The sequence below is a fragment of the Esox lucius genome, chromosome 19 (assembly GCF_011004845.1).
Source record: "Esox lucius isolate fEsoLuc1 chromosome 19, fEsoLuc1.pri, whole genome shotgun sequence".
Taxonomy (NCBI): domain Eukaryota; kingdom Metazoa; phylum Chordata; class Actinopteri; order Esociformes; family Esocidae; genus Esox; species Esox lucius.
Genome location: NC_047587.1, coordinates 32689425 through 32708082, shown reverse-complemented (window position 1 = coordinate 32708082; position 18658 = coordinate 32689425). Strand labels below are relative to the sequence as shown.

The 18658-nt window shown below is 38.8% G+C and overlaps 1 protein-coding gene across 2 annotated transcripts; it reads left to right on the top strand.

Annotated features, from left to right (window-relative positions):
- Window positions 1–935: 935 nt before the first annotated feature.
- cdhr5b (cadherin-related family member 5b) lies at window positions 936–16500 on the top strand. Of its 2 annotated transcripts, XM_010901909.4 has the most exons (15): window positions 936–1136; window positions 1493–1662; window positions 2323–2373; window positions 2951–3040; window positions 3343–3429; window positions 3521–3619; window positions 3752–3928; window positions 4052–4142; window positions 4337–4434; window positions 4606–4812; window positions 7386–7499; window positions 7637–7703; window positions 7893–8150; window positions 13838–14013; window positions 14155–16500. In XM_010901909.4, the coding sequence occupies exons 1-15, from the start codon at window positions 1034–1036 to the stop codon at window positions 14713–14715; spliced, it is 2349 nt and encodes a 782-aa protein (XP_010900211.2). In that variant the 5' UTR covers window positions 936–1033; the 3' UTR covers window positions 14716–16500. The 2 variants fall into 2 exon arrangements, with proteins under 2 accessions (XP_010900211.2, XP_010900212.2); XM_010901910.4 differs by lacking the exon at window positions 7893–8150.
- The last annotated feature ends 2158 nt before the right edge of the window (window positions 16501–18658 follow it).

Sequence of the window (18658 nt, the reverse complement as noted above, 5' to 3'; positions counted from 1 at the left end):
TCTTAAAATGATGGTAACCAAATCAGAAAAATATACAATGAAAATTCATCCCATGCCTATACAATGTACATCATAGAGTCTCCTACCATTGTAGTAAAGTGTCAGAAATTATGATTAAAATATTTGGACAACAATTTGTACATAGTATATAGTATAAACGGCAGTGCATCCTACAGGGTTCTCTGTTAGCAGCAGGGATGTCCTGTGGCTACAGGGGCAATTCTCTCTTAATTACATTGCAGCAATACACTGTTCTGTGTATTGTAGCTTGATGGAGAAATTAAAAGGCCATTACCCTCAATTTTGCCAAAATCTTATAAGCTTATATTACAGATGAGACAAACATTTTAGTTGCCCCATTTGTTTACCATGGTAATGGAGGGTTTCTCACATTCTCCTACCCTCCTACCACTCGCTACGTTGAGTCTTACCATATTATAGTAACCTGATGTCCTGGCTAGTGGATGAAGATAAAATTAAAACCAAAACCACAGAGCAGGGGAACAACATTTTTATGTTTGATATAGGTGGATTTTCCATACATCGACATAGTTGGTAATGCGACAAATGCCAATGGAAATGGATTTCACCAATTACTAGTGCCTTGTCAAATAAGGGCCTTGATGAAGATTTTCAGTGGAACACGCCTCACATTTGTTGATTTATTCTGAACATGTTGTTCAAACTTATGGACAACGAGAGAGATCGCCTACTCCCATCCTGCCCTTGACCCAGACAGTGTTTCTCACATGATGATCGAAACACATCTCTCAACCTCAGAGAGATCTGGTTCGATGTACTTTTTTCTAAAGGAAATGTGAGTCGTGTGGCCTGACTTCTCCATAGCAAATGTGTCTGTATGTGTGTTTTATGAGGGGGAAAAGTCCACCACCAACGTGTTCCTCTGATTGTAAAACAGCAGATAAGCTCTAAAGCCACAAAGGTTGAACCACAAGGGACTCTCCTCCAGCCACTGTTGAGGTATTGTGGGGTACACAGGCCATAATATTACTGCCCCATTTCATTAGAGTTGATGGGACAATTTACAATGGAGAAGGAATATACTTACTTCTCTTTGAGGACCATCTTGGGCTTTTTACTTGTGTTTTTGTTCCAGAGATCTACTGAGGCTCAGAGTAAGTTTTTCAAAATGGATCTTATTTGACATTCAGCTTTGACACAGCTTCTGTGTCAGACACATTTCTAATACGCTTTTAAGATGGTTTGTCCAATTTCTTTTTTATTTTATTGATTGATGATGTGGATATATTTGATCAAAATGAGGATATAAAATTCAAAACTGTACATTTTGAATTGTATTTGTATTCTACTGACGCTCATTTCTTTCTGTATGCATTATTAGCTATTTAACAAACACTCAATACTCATAGCTTAAAATTAGACTACACTGTATTTCTTACTCAACATTGTAGTTTATGACAGGTCTACTGTTCTGTCATTATTATTAAAAAAAGTCCCTCTTCCATTGCAGTGTGCTCCAGTGAAAAGGTGACATCTATTAAAGAAAACAATGTTGTTGGTGCTGTTGTGACCACAATCACCAGACAAGATGGAGTGACTTTGACTTTAACCAGTAATCCTGCAAACTCTTTTGAAATGAATGGCAACAATCTTACAGCGGCCATAGTTTTAGATTTTGAGGTATGTTGTATTACCTTTAAAAAAAATCTTAGATGTAGTTTAAAGGGGCCATAAAATTTTTGCATGTTATTACAAGAAAATGTCCATAATTTCTGGAGTAATAGTGGAATGATGACGCACAGGATGGCGACTTGCGTAAAGCAATCACAATGTTTCACAGAGATGATGCATTTTAGCCCAGCTTGTTGACATCCTGGGTAGGGAAACTTGTAAATCGACTCTAGCATTGTTAAATGGATTGACAGGCTGTTTACAGCCGAAGTCGTTTCTTGTGCTCGCTTCCAAAAAAGAATTGTTAACACCTAACTGTATGACACCTGCCTCATTCAGCCCCAAAAGCACTTCATAGTTATTATAGCTAATCATTTGTGATAATAAAACATGCCATTATCAAGCCAATAGCAAACAATATGAGGCTGTTACTATATTAGGTAAGTCGATCCCTGTGCTGGTACAACTTTGGGATACTAACATTGTAAATTCATTATTTGCATTACTTGCAGTGAACACACATTAGTAATACATCTTTAAATCATACTGAGATCTAGATGTACTAGGTGTTAAGCAGTGCTTCGCAAGCCACCGTAGGTGTAGAAACTAAGCCAAAAAAGTCCTCATTGTAAAAGCAGATGTTGATGGATTATTTTGTTTATTTCACAGAATACCAAGCAATTCACTGTTACCATTGAATGCAAAAGAAATGAAGAAATTGTAAGTTAATTTGATATTACATCCATAAGCTTCTCTATGTAAATGGTTATAGTATGGGCAAACTATATATTTCTTTCAAATATTTCATCATTCAAATAAAAACATGTCCATGAAATTAGCTTTTCTATTACCTTTTACATAAAAGCATCTCTAGTGATAACATGTTTTTTGTTCATAATCTTTTGGCATAACTAGGTACTGCTCATTTGGTTAATCTTCTTTGCTGCTAAATGTGTTTATTTGAACAAAAACTGAAAAAAAAGATAATGAAAATTGCTATTCAAGCCCCAAAATACTATTAAATGAAACAGTAAAATATTGTCATTTTGAACATTAAAATGCACCATGATATGTTTCATTGAATTCAAAGCAACAATAAGCATTTTGTGTGTGTGTATATATATATATATATATATATAGTATAGATCTTTCTAAACCTATCGCTATTGAGAGGTGGCTGTCCCACAACTGAACATTCCATTTCAGTTAGATTTTGTATAAATCTGAACCTATTATATATGATATATCACCATGGGTATCCATAACCATCAAATCTAATGTATTTTCTTCATTTCAGCTCCCTCTAGACATAGTGATAATTGTTGAAAATGTGAATGATAACGAACCAGTATTTGGCCAAAGAGAGTACACTCTCAATGTCTCTGAGGTGAGTGCCTGTGTTAACTTCCTGCATGTGTATAATTCATGATCAGTCTTAAGTAATTTTGGGTCAAGTGGTTTTCCTAGAAACCTACTTCAGTATATATTTAGCATATATTTAACTGAAAAAAACACTACTCATCAGACAGGGACCGATATGATATTCTAAACTAACAATAACTCTGTGTTGTTGAAAAGGGTTATGTACTGTAAGTAAACATTTCACTGTTAGTCTATACCTGTTTTCATGTCACTAATTACAATTGATTGGACTTGATTTAATGTTGGTGTTTTTTCATTTTGGATCAGTTATTACCCATAGACTCAAAAGTTGGTACAATTGAAGCAACGGATGCAGATGCAGACCCACTCATTTACCGCCTCGAGCCCAGTACAGTAAGGCTCCAATCTCCTGTTGTTTCAATGAGAGACTGAAATAATATGCTCTTGCAATACTTAAAACAATAATTAATATACATTCCCACAGACAGGTTTTAAACTGCAAGGTAACAGCCCAAACATACTAGTGCAAAAAGTCCTTGACTATGACACAGTCAAAAGGGTGACACTTACATTGTATGCTCAGGTGAGTTTTGGTTTGAATTTCTTCTAATGACTAAAAGTGAATATTTGGGGCTGTGAAATATATTATTAGCTTAACTCATTTGACTGTATGTGAGCTTTTGACCTTAACTGAGTTCTTTGAGTCTTTTTTTAGGACAGCCCCACATCCACGCCACCCTCATTCACTGCCACTGCTACGATACAAGTCAATATCTTGGACGTTAACAACCGTCCGCCATGGTTCCAGCCCTGCAACGAAATAATAGAAGGCATGTCAAAAATCTGCCTCAACTCTGGATACAAAAGCAAGGTCAACCTTACAGAGCAAGAGGTGGGTCAGCGCTCCAATCCGCTTGGAAGCATCATATTCTGACATGAAATATCGCTAATAGTCTCCACCTGTGAAGTCTGACTAGTCATTCCTATGTGCTATCACGTCTCATGTATGTGCCAGGTTGGTCCGTTGCAACTGAAGCCCGGTCCACTGTATGCCATTGATGGTGACAAAGGCATAAATGTGCCAATAAGGTACAGATTTGTAGCCGGTAAGCTTGCAGAGATATTTTCCCATTTTACACGTGCATGCTCTCAGCAATATTACCATCATCAATGATACTGGCAGACTTCGCGATAACGCACAGAGCATTCAGCTCATCTGCACAAAGACATTTATTATTGAAGGAAAACAATCCTAACATTCCAGCTCTATTTGAAATGCTCTCATGTGTCTCTTTTCAAGGGAATGAAGCTGAAATATTTCAGATCAGTGAAAACACTGGAAACATCACCATGTTGAAAGCGATGGATGTAGAGGGTCCACTAACCTTGACAGTTATGGTAGTGAAATGTTTCTCACAAACATTATAAATCCATAATAGCCATATAGACCTAGGCTAATAAAAGCCTTTGGTGAAGTCATCTTGCAATTTTTTTAACTAGATGGGGATGTTTTTTTTAATAATAGATACAATGCTAGAAAATGTTGACTCATATTGTTTTGATTATAAGGCTACAGAAATGACCAATGCTGACCACTTTGCGACGACAACAGTCAATATCGTTGTTGTGAACAAGAGTAAGAACCCGCCACAGTTTGAAAAGAAAGAATACGAGGGCTTCATCTCAGCAGATTCTGGTATCAACAGCATGGTTCTGGATGGCAAATCATCAAACAGACCACTCAGGGTCCAGGCCAAGGATGCAGACTTTGCTGATGTAAGACTCATTCGATTCCTATGTTGCGATAGCAGTTTAAACGTACAAATGTCTTTTAAAAATATGGATATCAGCAAAAATACTTAATGTGCTGTTTCAATATTTATCAGAGTTTATTCATCTATGTGAATCTATGTGAATAACACAAATAATATTGATATGGATCATTTAAACAGGATTTCTGGCCACTGGTTGCACAAAACAGGTCCCCAAAAATACTATTGTATGTCATGCATTTAGAAAGTATTGAAATCCCTTCACTTTTCCCAACATTTTGTTACGTTACAGCCTTATTTCAAAGTAGATGATATATATATATATACATGTTTTGCTTTGTCATTATGGGGTATGATGCAACAACAACAGAGATTTCACATTCACATAAATACTTAGACCCTCTTACTCAATACGTACAGTGGAGAGAACAAGTATTTGATACACTGCCGATTTTGCAGGTTTTCCTACTTACAAAGCATGTAGAGGTCTGTAATTTTTATCATAGGTACTCTTCAACTGTGAGAGATGGAATCTAAAACAAAGATCCTAGAAAATCACATTGTATGATTTTTAAATATTAATTAGCATTTTATTGCATGACATAAGTATTTGATCACCTACCAACCAGTAAGAATTTTGTCTCTCACAGACCTGTTAGTTTTTCTTTAAGAAGCCCTCCTGTTCTCCACTCATTACTTGTATTAACTGCACCTGTTTGAACTCGGTACCTATATAAAAGACTCCTGTCCACACGCTCAATCAAACAGACTCCAACCTCTCTACAATGGCCAAGACCAGAGAGCTGTGTAAGGACATCAGAGATAAAATTGTAGACCTGCACAAGGCTGGGATGGACTACAGGACAATAGGCAAGCAGCTTGGTGAGAAGGCAACAACTGTTGGTGCAATTATTAGAAAATGGAAGAAGTTCAAGATGACGGTCAATCTCCCTCGGTCTGCGGCTCCATGCAAGATCTCATCTCCTGAGGCATCAATGATCATGAGGAAGGTGAGGGATCAGCCCAGAACTACATGGCAGGACCTGATCAATGAACTGATGAGAGCTGGGACCACAGTCTCAAAGAAAACCATTAGTAACACATTACGCCGTCATGGATTAAAATCCTGCAGCGCACGCAAGGTCCCCCTGCTCAAGCCAGCGCATGTCCAGGCCCATCTAAAGTTTGCCAATGACCATCTGCATGATCCAGAGGAGGAATGGGAGAAGGTCATGTGGTCTGATGAGACAAAATAGAGCTTTTTGGTCTAAACTCCACTCGCCGTGTTTGGAGGAAGAAGAAGGATGAGTACAAACCAAAGAACACCATCCCAACCGTGAAGCATGGAGGTGGAAACATCAGTCTTTGCAGATTTTTTTCTGCAAAGGGGATAGGACGACTGCACCGTATTGATGGGAGGATGGATGGGGCCATATATCGCGAGATCTTTGCCAAACAACCTCCTTCCCTCAGTAAAAGCATTGAAGGTGGGTCGTGGCTGGATCTTCCAGCAAGACAACAACCCGAAACACACAGCCAGGGCAACTAAGGAGTGGCTCCGTAAGAAGCATCTCAAGGTCCTGGAGTGGCCTAGCCAGTCTCCAGACCTGAACCCAACAGAAAATCTTTAGAGGGAGCTGAAAGTCTGTATTGCCCAGCGTCAGCCCCAAAACCTGAAGGATCTGGATAAGGTCTGTATGGAGGAGTGGGCCAAAATCCCTGCTGCAGTGTGTAAACCTGTTCAAGAACTACAGAAAACGTATGATCTCTGTAATTGCAAACCAAGGTTTCTGTGCCAAATATTAAGTTCTGCTTTTCTGATGTATCAAATACTTAAATCATGCAATAAAATGCTAATGAATTACTTAAAAATCATACAATGTGATTTTCTTGATTTTTGTTTTAGATTCCGTCACTCACAGTTGAAGAGTACCAATAATAAAAAATTACAGACTCCTACATGCTTTGTAAGTGGGAAAACCTGCAAAATCGGCAGTGTATCAAATACTTGTTCTCCCCACTGTACCGAAGAACATTTGGCAGTGATTACAGCTTGGCACACCTGTAATCACTGCACACCTGTTTTTGGGAGGTTTCTTCTCTTTTTATGTCAGATTGGATGGGGACATTGCAGCACAGCCATTTTCAGGTCTCCAGTGATGTTCAGTCGGGTTTTCCAGGCTATGGCTGTGCTGTTCATGAACATTCAGATTTGCGTTGTCTTGGCTCGGCGCTAAGGGTCTTTGTCCTGTTGGAAGTGTTGTGCAGGTTGATAGAGAAAATAAAATGAATGTAAACCATTTTATAACAAGTTATCTATTGTAACAAAATGTGAAGAAAAGGTGAAGGGGTGAAAATTCTATAAAATATTCAGGATGTGTTGATATGCTGTATGCCCCATGTTATCAAAAGTGTTTGCATTCAAACCTGTTTAATTGATAACTGAGGTATGAGTCTACTCATATATTATGCATGTACAGTAAAAACAGCACATTAAATATCCATCCCAAAATTTACAGAATGCATCTTTAAACTTACAGTGATTGTAAATTTCCCTCACCAATCCTTTTCAACCAGGGATTCAATTCGAACATTAGATATGAGGCTCAGGAAGGAAGAGGTTTCTCAATCACCCCACAAGGCTTCATCCTGATGTCGCAAAACCTTGAGCCAGGCCCTGTTTCCTTGCAAGTAAGTGCATCCTATTAACCTTTAAGGTAAATCAACATACAAATAAACTGGAGTAATGTCTTCGATAAATGGTAGAGGAAGAAGTTAGGGTGTTTTGCTTGAAGGTTCAGTGTTAAAGGTTTTATCTGTTTTCCCAGCTGAAAGCCATCGACTCTTCCAATGAAGAATCAAGTATAGCAATGCTCATGGTAGAGGTCACGCCAGGTACAGTAAGACCAAATGAATGCATACAAAATGGTTGTTGCCTACTGCCCTCCCTGCCCTCAATAAATGATACAGAATCACATGCTATTGTGCGCCCTACGTCTTCCTTTGTGCTTTGCTACGGTTAACTATGGCAAGGGCCATGGAAGGGGAATAGCTGAATAGCTGCTGACACTGCTCTCCTCCCAGGGATTACAACTATAGCCCCAACCACTGGAATGGCCTCCACTGAAATGGCTACAACTAATATGGCAACCACTGAAATGGCTACCACTGAAATGGCCACAACTAATATGGCAACCACTGAAATGGCTACCACTGAAATGGCCACAACTAATATGGCAACCACTTATATGGCTACCACTGATATGTCCAGCACTGATACGGCCACTACTAAAATGGTCACCAGTGAAGTGGCTACTGCCATCCCCACCACCTCCACATCAGGTATACATACGCCACTCCCCTTCTTTTCCCCCCAACACAATCTCATTGATAGACCCTCCCTGTACTTGCCATGGTTCAAACACTATGTCAAACTGATTTTGTTACCACAAACTGACTGTGTCATTTGTCTTATCACCATTATTTAAACAGTCTGATGTTATAAGATTGCAAAACTGTACCAACCCAAGCTTACTGATATTGAACTCATGCATAGCGTATGAGGTGTTGCGTGGGACAATCATCTGGACATTCATACTTAGACAAATTATACCCTAATTCCACTGCTTTGTATGTTGGGGGAGATATAGAATATTGGATACAATTTGTGACCATATCCAATGAATCGGCTAGAACTAGCTTAATATGATAGCTCACTTTAAAGGTGCATTTCACCATGCCACAACTACTTAATGTACCAATTACAAAATACATCAATATAGTATATAATTGTATGTCATAAAAATGCAAGGTCTCTTCAACACAATCGAGAATGAGCAAATGGGAATCTCGTGGCAGAATATTTCCACTGTATTGGTCTGTCCATAAAATACCGGTCTATAGTAATCACAAGCTAACGCAAAAAAAAAAAGATGCGGTTGTGTTTCGTTTGCTTTGTGTCACTGCCAGTAATGCACCCAGAAGTAGCTACAAATCTCACTGGTGAACACCACCTTTGCGATTAACTCGCTTAAAATACTAACTAAACCATGACATAAACATTTTACCAGTAGAAATTACAGTTTCCATTGATAATTTGCCTTTGACATTCGGTTCTTTTGCGGTTTTTGGCATAAACGCAAACATAATTTAAACATTCATTATCCAGTAGTAATAGCTAAGAATAAAACTTTTCTCCACAAAATTTGATCGTTCTATGAAAAACGCTACCAAATGTTGACATAACAGCATAGTAACCATGTTTTTAAAAAGTAGGCAACGTACAATAGACTGCAAGTGACAGATCTTAATTATTTTATTAAAGGATAGTGATCATATGAAGCCATTTAATATCACATAGTTGTTTGGTTCCTTTTTAAATCTTAATGATATGAATAGAAATAACCCAAATGGCCCTGATCAAAAGTCTACATACCCTTGAATGTTTAGCCTTGTTAGAGACAGACACAAGGTGACACACACAGGTGAAAATGGCAATTAAAGGTGAATTTTCCACACATGTGGCTTATTAAATTGAAATTAGTGTCTGTGTATTAATAGTCAATGAGTTTGTTAGTTTTTACATGGATGCACTGAGCAGGCTAGATACTGAGCCATGGGGAGCAGAAAATAACTTTCAAAAGACCTGCATAACAAGGTAATGGTCTTATAAAGATGGAAAAGCCTTGCAAATGCCAGTCAGTACTGTTCAATCACTTATTAAGAAGTGGAATATTTGGGGATCTCTTGATACCAAACCAAGGTCAGGTAGACCAAGAAAGATTTCAGCCAAAACTGCCAGAAAAGTTGGTCGGGATACAAAGAAAAACCCACAGGTAACCTCAGGAGAAATATAGGCTGCTATGGAAAAAGACGATGTGGTTGTTTCAAGGAGAACAATAAGACGATACTTGGAACAAAAATTAGCTGCTTGGTCGAGTTGTCAGAAAGAAGCCTTTACTGTCCCAATGCCACAAAAAAGCCCAGTTACAATATGCAGACAACACCTTGACACGTCTCACAGCATCTGGCAATCTGTAATTTGGAGACACTCGTTCACAACCATAAGCACTTTGTTTGGAGAGGGGCCAACAAGGCCTATAGTGAACAGATTACTATCTCCACTGTGAAGCATGATGGTGGCTCACTGATATTTTTGGGGTGTGTGAGCTCTAAGGGCACGGCGAATCTTGATGGCAAGATGAATGCAGCATGTTATCAGAAAATACTGGCAGACAATTTGCATTCTTCTGCACATAAGCTGCACATGCAACTTTCCAGAAAGACAGTGACCCTAAGCACAAACCCAAGTTGACCCTCCAGTGGTTACAGCAGAAAAACATAAAGGTTCTGGAGTGGTCATCACAATCACCTGACCTTAATATCATCGAGCCACTCTGGGGAAATCTCAAATGTGCGGTTAATGCAAGACAACCAAAGACTTTGCATGATTTGGAGGCATTTTGCCAAGACAAATGGGCAGTTATACCAACTGCAAGAATTCGGTGCCTCATAGACAACTTTTACAAAAGACTGCTAAAGGGGGCAATACACAGTATTAAGAACTAAGGGTACGCAGACTTTTGAACAGGGGTCAGTTCGTTTTTTTCTTTGTTGCCCTGTTTTGTTTTATGATTGTGCCATTCTGTTATGAACTACAGTTGAATGTGAATCCCATAAGAAATAAGAGACATGTGTTTTGCCTGCTCACTCATGTTTTCTTTACAAATGGTACATACAGCTCCGAAAAAAATGTAGAAACCACCCCACCTTTTCTTTTTGAGTGAGGAATAGAAGGGTTAAAATTAAGAGACCACTGCAAATTGAACGCTTCTGTTCCTCACTCAAAGCTTTCCTTTTCAACTTTTTTGAAAAATGTGCAGTGGTCTCTTAATTCTTCTCCGGAGCTGTATATTACCAATTCCCCAAGGGTATGCAAACTTTTGAGCACAACTGTACATCTACATAGAAAGTATGAATACTCTCTGGTACTTGTATACTTTTACTCCACTGTTAACAACCTGTTACGCAATGGTAAACACAGTACAGCTATGCCAACAATCAGTTGTGGAAACGATATGCAATTCATAGATAACTCCCAGATGCGATACCATAAATGTAAAAGCTGAAATATTTATAACAAATGCCGGTTGCCCACTGCTCTCCCTACTCTCCAATAATTACACTGAATCACTTGGTACTGTGCACGTCTTCCTATATGCTATACTATTGCTAACTCTGGCCAGGGATTGTGAGGTGGGCCCATGCTTAGCAGTCGATGACACTGCTCTCTGCCTATGCAGGAATAACCTAACCTGTAGCAAAGAATATGTGGTCCCCTAACAAAATATGTCCTGAGAATGACTAACAAAATTAACGGGGGCCTACCTTACTTGCTGGGTCAGTATTCACCCATGATACTCCTAATTCAACAGTTAGGTCTGGAAATATTTAGACACTGACACCATTTTTATAATGTATGTATGCCACCACAATGGATTTGAAATGAAATAACTGAGATGCAATTGAAGTGCAGACTTGCAGCTTTAATTCAAGGGGTTGAACAAAAATATTGTATGAAACATTTAGTAATTACAACTATTGTCATACACAGTCCCCATATTTCAGGGGCTCAAATGTAATTGGACAAATTAACACAATCATAAATAAAATGTTACTTTTTAATATTTGTCGAGAATCCTTTGCAGGCAATTACTGTTTGAAGTCTGGCACCCATGGACATAACCAAACACTGGGATTTCTCCTTTGTGATGCATTGCCAGTCGTTTACTGCAGCTGTCTTCAGTTGTGGTTTGTTTGTGGATCTTTCTGCCTTAAGTCTTGTCTTCAGCAAGTGAAATGCAGGCTAGATCGGGTTGAGATCAGGTGATTGACTCGGCCAATGCAGAATATTCTACTTCTTTGCTTTAAAAAACTCCTGGGTTGCTTTAGCAGTATGTTTTGGGTCATTATCCATCTGTAAAGTGAAGCACCGTCCAACCAATTTCGCTGAATTTGGCTGAATCTGAGCAGACAATTTATCCCTATACACTTCAGAATTCATTCGGCTGCTTGTCTTCTGTCACATCATCAAAATACACTAGTAGGCCGGTGCCATTAGAAGCCATGCATGCCCATGCCATCACACTGCACAACCATATTTTACAGATGATGTGTTATACTTCGGGTCATCAACTGTTCCAAGCCTTATCCATACATTATTCTTCCCATCATTCTGGTACAGGTTCATCGTAGTTTCATCTTTCCAAAGAATGCTGTTCCAGAACTGAGCTGGCTTTTTTAGATGTTTTCTGGCAAAGTCTAATGTGACCTTTATTCTTGAGGCTTATGAATTGTTTGCACCTTGTGGTGAACCCTCTGCATTTGCTCTCGTGAAGTTTTCTCTTCATGGTAGACTTGGATAATGATATGCCTGCCTCCTGGAGAGTGTTCTTCATTTGGCTGGATGTTGTGAAGGGGTTTTTCTTTACCATAAAAGGATTCTACGATCATCCACCACTGTGGTCTTCTGTGGATGTCCAGGCCTTTTTGAGTTGCAGAGCTCACCAGTGTGTTCTTTCTTTCTCAGAATGTAACAAACTGTTGATTTGGCCACTCCTAATGTTCCCGCTATCTCTCAGATGGATTTATTTTTTGTAGCCTAAGGATGGCCTGTTTCACTTTCGCATTGAGAGCTCCTGTGACCCTGTCTTGTGGGTTCACAGCAACAGCTTCCAAACACGAATGCCACACCTGGAATCAACTCCACACCTTTTACCTGCTTAATTGATGAAGAAATAATGAAGGAATAGCCCACACCTGTCCATGAAACAGCTTTTGAGTCAATTGTCCAACTACTTTAGGTCTCTTGAAAAAGAGACGGCTAAATATTAAAGAGCTATAATTCCTAAAGCCTACCTCCAATTTGGATGTGAATACCCTAAAAATTAAAGCTGAGAAACTGCACTTATTGCATATATTCATTATTTAACTGTAAACATAATATATTTTAGTTATCAGACTTTCCGGGCCTAACTGAATGAAATGGTTAGCTGAAGTGGCAAATTTACAAAATTGACTGTCAGTGACTGACAGAAGGAAAGAACATTTGACATTTTAGTCATTTAGCAGTCGCTGTTATGCATAGTGACCTTAAGTCTGGTAAATGACTAAAATGTATAATGTATTTAGCATTAATGGGTTGTAATTTAAACTCAACAATATTAAGAAAAGTTTACATAATGAAGTGGATCATTGTCCATAATGAATATGCAAAGTGTTGGAAGGAAGAAATAAAACTATAAATAACAACTGATTAGTAAATCATTTCAGAAATTAAATTTGGCAATTAAGAAATTGCACTTTTTTCTATAAATGTATCATTGATAATATGGTAGACCCTGACTGATTTAAAAATAATATTAAAGACAATAAATTCAGGATGGCAGCTCCTCAGTCACAGGGGCCCTAGCTGTCAACCTACTGCATTTCACCTGTTTGGCAGTCTGGTCCTGCTCCTTGGGAGTACAACCATTGCCCTAACAAATATTAGGCTACCTCTGATTTGTCTGCCATTGACACCCCCTCCAGCTCCACAACAGGTATCGCCCACGCCCCCTTCTCTCTCCCTGGAGACTTCCTCATAATCAGCTCCTCATTGATCATACCTATTTTTGCTGCCTGTGCTTCTTACACATCATCACATCCAGCTTTCCTTGGCTGTTCCACAGCTCCCCAAATAGCAATTGACTGATTGTAAAATCAAATCCATGGCTTGCAAACCTGCGCTTGCTGAAATTGTACTGACACGCAGCGTAAGAGGTCTTGGTGCATTTCTGTGGTTATTATATAATTACAGACGGATTCATGACTTTCCCAAACCCACCTAGCAACTTATTTGAAATGTTTTTTTCTGACCAAGAGGGTCGTCCTGTTGACATGTTTTCAGGATACTCATTCTAGTGTTGCATGTATGCCTGCAAGGGGCATTTTAAAAAAACAATGTGTTTGACCTCTGACCTCCGCTGCAGACAGGGTACTTGGAGCCCCAGGTGGGTACGGCCCTGGAGAGATGGCTTCCCTTGGTGTTAGCCTGGCTGTGTTACTGGTCGTCGCTTTGGTCATCATTGGCCTGCTACTCTTCCGGATCCAGAAAAGCAAGACGGCTTGGAGGAAGCTTTCAGAAGCCAGCATCTTCCGTAGCTACGTAAGTTTACATTCTCCAATGCTACAAGAAATGGCAATGAAAATCTAAAGCTAATAGGTCATTGGAGTGGCAAAATAAGAATGTTATGGCAGTAAGAGCCTCCCTTTAGTATGTTTTGACTGGAGCATTGTTTGTCTATAGCTGGGGAAAGGTCCAGGCGAGCTTAAGGACGGGGTGCAGTACACTAACGAAGGTTTCCAGAACGACGAGGATAATGGCAGCGTAGGATCCAAAGGCCCAGATGAGAAGGACGGGATGAAAGCAAGCGCTGGGAATCAGGTGACCCCCAAAGCTGTGGACGAAATGATTACAAAGGTCTCCGCTCCACTCTACACCAACCTTCTGTCTGTCACAAGCAGTCTGGCAGATTCTGACAAGGCCGACAGTGAGAAGGAGGTGAAGCCCATCCTCACGAAGGAGAGGCGCATGGAGGAAGGCTACAAGTCTGTTTGGTTCAAAGAGGACATCGACCCCAATGCCAAGGAGGAAGTTGTTATCATACCTGACAACGAGGAGCAGGAAAGTGATGACAACGACGACGATGATGATGATAAGGAAGAGGACCAGTCTAAAGAGGAGGAAGTAGATGACAACTTGTCACCCCAGACCCCAAATGTGTTCTTCTCTGATGACTGGGACAATAAACCCAGGGCAAGGTTTGAGGATTCTGAAGACGAAGAAATGCAGACAGATGACCTGTGAGAATTAGAGGAGGTGGGCTTGATCTGAATTCAGCTTACTGTGTTTGGTTGGGCATGTGGGCTTTACATACCTTTTTTTGTAGGTGTGACCGCAAGAAATGCACAAGGATCGCTCCAAAGCTGAAACATCACACTAATCAACACTCAAATATTTACTGGAAAACACGTCAACAATTGTGTTGCTTTGTTGTCAAACCTGGAAACACGTAGTCCCGCCATATTGGCTCAATATAGCTTAGAGATTTGACCCTGGCGGATTTAGGAGTAATACTTCCTTGTTGCTAACTGAAACTATGCCTGTTAATCAGTTACTCACTTTATTTCTAGACAAAGTTCTATGGGACATTCAGTAGGGTTGTCATAAACATTAGTTGGCTAACTTGAAAAAATTGGTTATTCCTCAATTTATGGCTTTAGTTGTTGGATTTTTTGTTAATACTAGTTGGACAATGGACAATAAATAATAATAACAAAGATCTGATGGTATGATTTCAAAAAGATATCTAACTAAATCATCCCACATGAATTTGCTAATGAGGTCAGCTGAACTGTTTGTGCTTGTTTATGATAAGGCCTTGGTTACCAGACGGCAGGGCAGTAAAGAGCAATAGACTGACGCATACAAGTGTACTGTTATACTCTAATCAAACAATCCATATACAATAATCATAAATGTTGCATCTTTGTGACTTCATCTTAACCCATTACAAACCAAGGGGACAAAAAGTCCACTTCCCCAGCTAATCCATAGTGAGGACTTGAATCAATATCTTATTGTTTTATTTATCACTGCAGTGTTTATATGTCAAATTGTATTAAAAACATTGTGTGGGAGGCTAATTCATTGTTAGTAACATTACTAGTATTGTAATATTTTAAGTAAAATGTATTGTTCAAATATGAAGGTATATGCATGTAGCCTAATATCCTCTTAACTTAGAAGAATATGCATACAAATATACTAAGGAAGAAAATCATGTAAAGCCTATTGAGGACCAAAAATGTATATATGGTTGATAGAATTTTGATGCAGAATGGGAAGGCTCAAAGGAAATACATTTTGTTATGGCAACAGCAAAACCATAACAAATCCTGATAAACAAGCTGTTCTTGCAACATCACAGCTACACCCAATCAGCGGCATTTACTCTGAAAGGACACAACATACATATGAATGCCAAATGTCTGGGTCTTAAGTCTTTATTCTATTTATTTACAGTACTGTGCAAAAGTCTTAGGGACCTGAAAGTCGAAGTAAGACCATTTCCTTGGATAGAGTTTAAATTAATATTTATATTAATTACACAATATCACTCACTATCTGAAAAAAAAGAAAATAGTTTGACTTTCAGGTGCCTAAAACTTTTGCATATTTCAACAAAGAAAAAAATCCATTGGAGGTAATGTTCAACTATCAAAATTAACCTACTCATTTAAAAGAATCCAACATTAAATGCTGAGAAAAATTCTATAATTTTGAGTTTTTCTGTCTCTTTTTCTTGTTTTACAACATTTGTTATTATAAATGTATAATTTTAATTTATTAAAGCACAAACATTTAAGTTCACTGGACAGGGCTATCTAGAGCAAGTTTTAATATTCTTGATTACAATTAGCAAAGAAAACTGTATAAAATAAATAATACAGAGAATTGGGGAAAATAAAATTCTTTTTTACGGTTATGGTAACTCACATAATAAAAGAGAATGTAATATTCTGCAATGGCCAATCACCTGATCAAGCATGCATTTCACTTGCTGAAGACAAGACTTAAGGGAGAAGGATCCACGAACAAACAACAACTGAAGACAACTGCAGCAAAGGCCTGGCAAAACATCACAAAGGAGGAAACCCAGTGTTTGGTGATGTCCATGCATTCCAGACTTCAAGCAGTCATTGCCTGCAAAGGATTCTGGACAAAGTATTAAAAATCTACATTTTATTTATGATTGTGTTAATTTGTCCAATTTCATTTGAGCCCCTGAAATAAGGGGACCGTGTATGAAAATGGTTGCAATTCTTAAACGTTTCATAAAATATTTTTGTTCAACCCCTTGAATTAAAGCTGCAAGTCTGCACTTCAATTGCATCTCAGTTTCATTTGAAATCCATTGTGGTGGAATACAGAGCCAAAATTATGAAAATTGTGTCAGTGTCCAAACATTTCTGGACTGAACTGTAATTTCATTTGGCATTTTGAGAAATTATCACAGGGTAAGCACTGCCTACACATCCCACTGCTATAGACTCAAAACTAGAAAACCACTGGATTACCCATGCAAAATCAAATTTAATGTCAGTACCACTACATTTTCAAATGACACGAGTCAGAAAAACTTTATTATTATTGAACCTTTACTGAGACCAAGGTCTGTGTTACAGCTGGGCTCTGCGTATACAAGTTTACATATACAGGTTATATTCAGTGATTAAAAACAGACAGAAAAACACAGTACAGACAAAATAAGAGATTAGGTATGATCACAGATAGCACAAAACTAGAAAAAACAAATGCCAAATTGTTACAATTCTCTAACCACTCTCCAAGGGGACTCTCCACCCCGGAATCTCAATCCTCGCACTCCAGAGCTCGGATGAACCTGTCAGTCCCTTCATCGATGTCTTACCCGTCTGTCTCCGGGGTGACATTCATGCCATGTCATCTATACATGCATTTTACATTTATCCTCGATGAATTACAGTTCCCAAAACTGTGTACTGCACCACCCCGGTATCTCAATCCTCGCGTTCCAGCTCTTGGATAAACTCGTCAGTCCTTTTGTGAGATAATACCTTGCATCAATGTCTTACAGCAGCAGCACAAGAACTTGCATTATCCAACATCAGCAGATTGTTTCATTTAAACAGAGTTTATTCCTCCAATAGCACAAGAACCAGCATTGCATTTAATATAAAACAATCACAAACACAATGAAAGCAGAGTTTATTCCTCCAATAGCACAAGAACCAGCATTGCATTTAATATAAAACAATCACAAACACAATGAAAGCAGAGTTCATTCCTCCAATAGCACAAGAACCAGCATTGCATTTAATATAAAACAATCACAAACACAATGAAAGCAGCAAAGATGGCAGCAGATTGGTATATTTACACAGAGGTTATTCTCCCGATAGCACAAGAACTTGCATTACCCAAAGCAGTTACAAGCAACACAGAAACAAAAATCCTCCAATACATTTTTTAAATGGGCAAGGAGGACTAGAGTCCCAAGTTTAACTTTGGTCTGCAGACTATTCCATAAGGGGCGTAACAGGAAAAGGCAGTCATACCCAATTCTTTGCAGGGGCCTCATGTGTAATCCAGGCTTAAGATCTGGTATTCTGAGTTTTATTTCTAATGCTGATAAGTGATGATAAATAAGAGGGTTGTTTATTTAGAAGTGCTTTATAGATAAACAAGAGAGCATGTCGAGAGCATGTTGAGAGCATGTTTAGTGCGGTTTAGGAGGACTCCTAAAAAACAAAAATGTAGGGTAAGTGTCACTGATTAAACATGAAACCAAGAATGATACACTGACTAGTCAAGATATGTTCTGCTAACTTTCAGCCTCATACATGTCTGTCATACCCGTGTCCCACCACCAACCACACTGGGTGGTCCAGCTATGGCCATGAGGCTGGCTTTGGTTCTTTGTAGTTGGCAAACATCATGAGGAAACCAAATACATTTTTTGGACGATATGGGGTCTGGAGAGGGCATTTATTGTTTAGTGTAATATTCAAATGACAGATGACTTAGACATACATAGTTTGTCTGCGCTGCACAGCTACATCTTCCCTGTGGCCAAGTAGCGTGGAGTTGTCACAACCTAGATCTCTAGTGTTATTTGGGTGTTTCTGTTTGTTGGTGAAGTGACTGCATCAATTATTAGCTCTATATTATCATAATTAAGCTGATGCCTTGTTGAAAGCTCAGTATC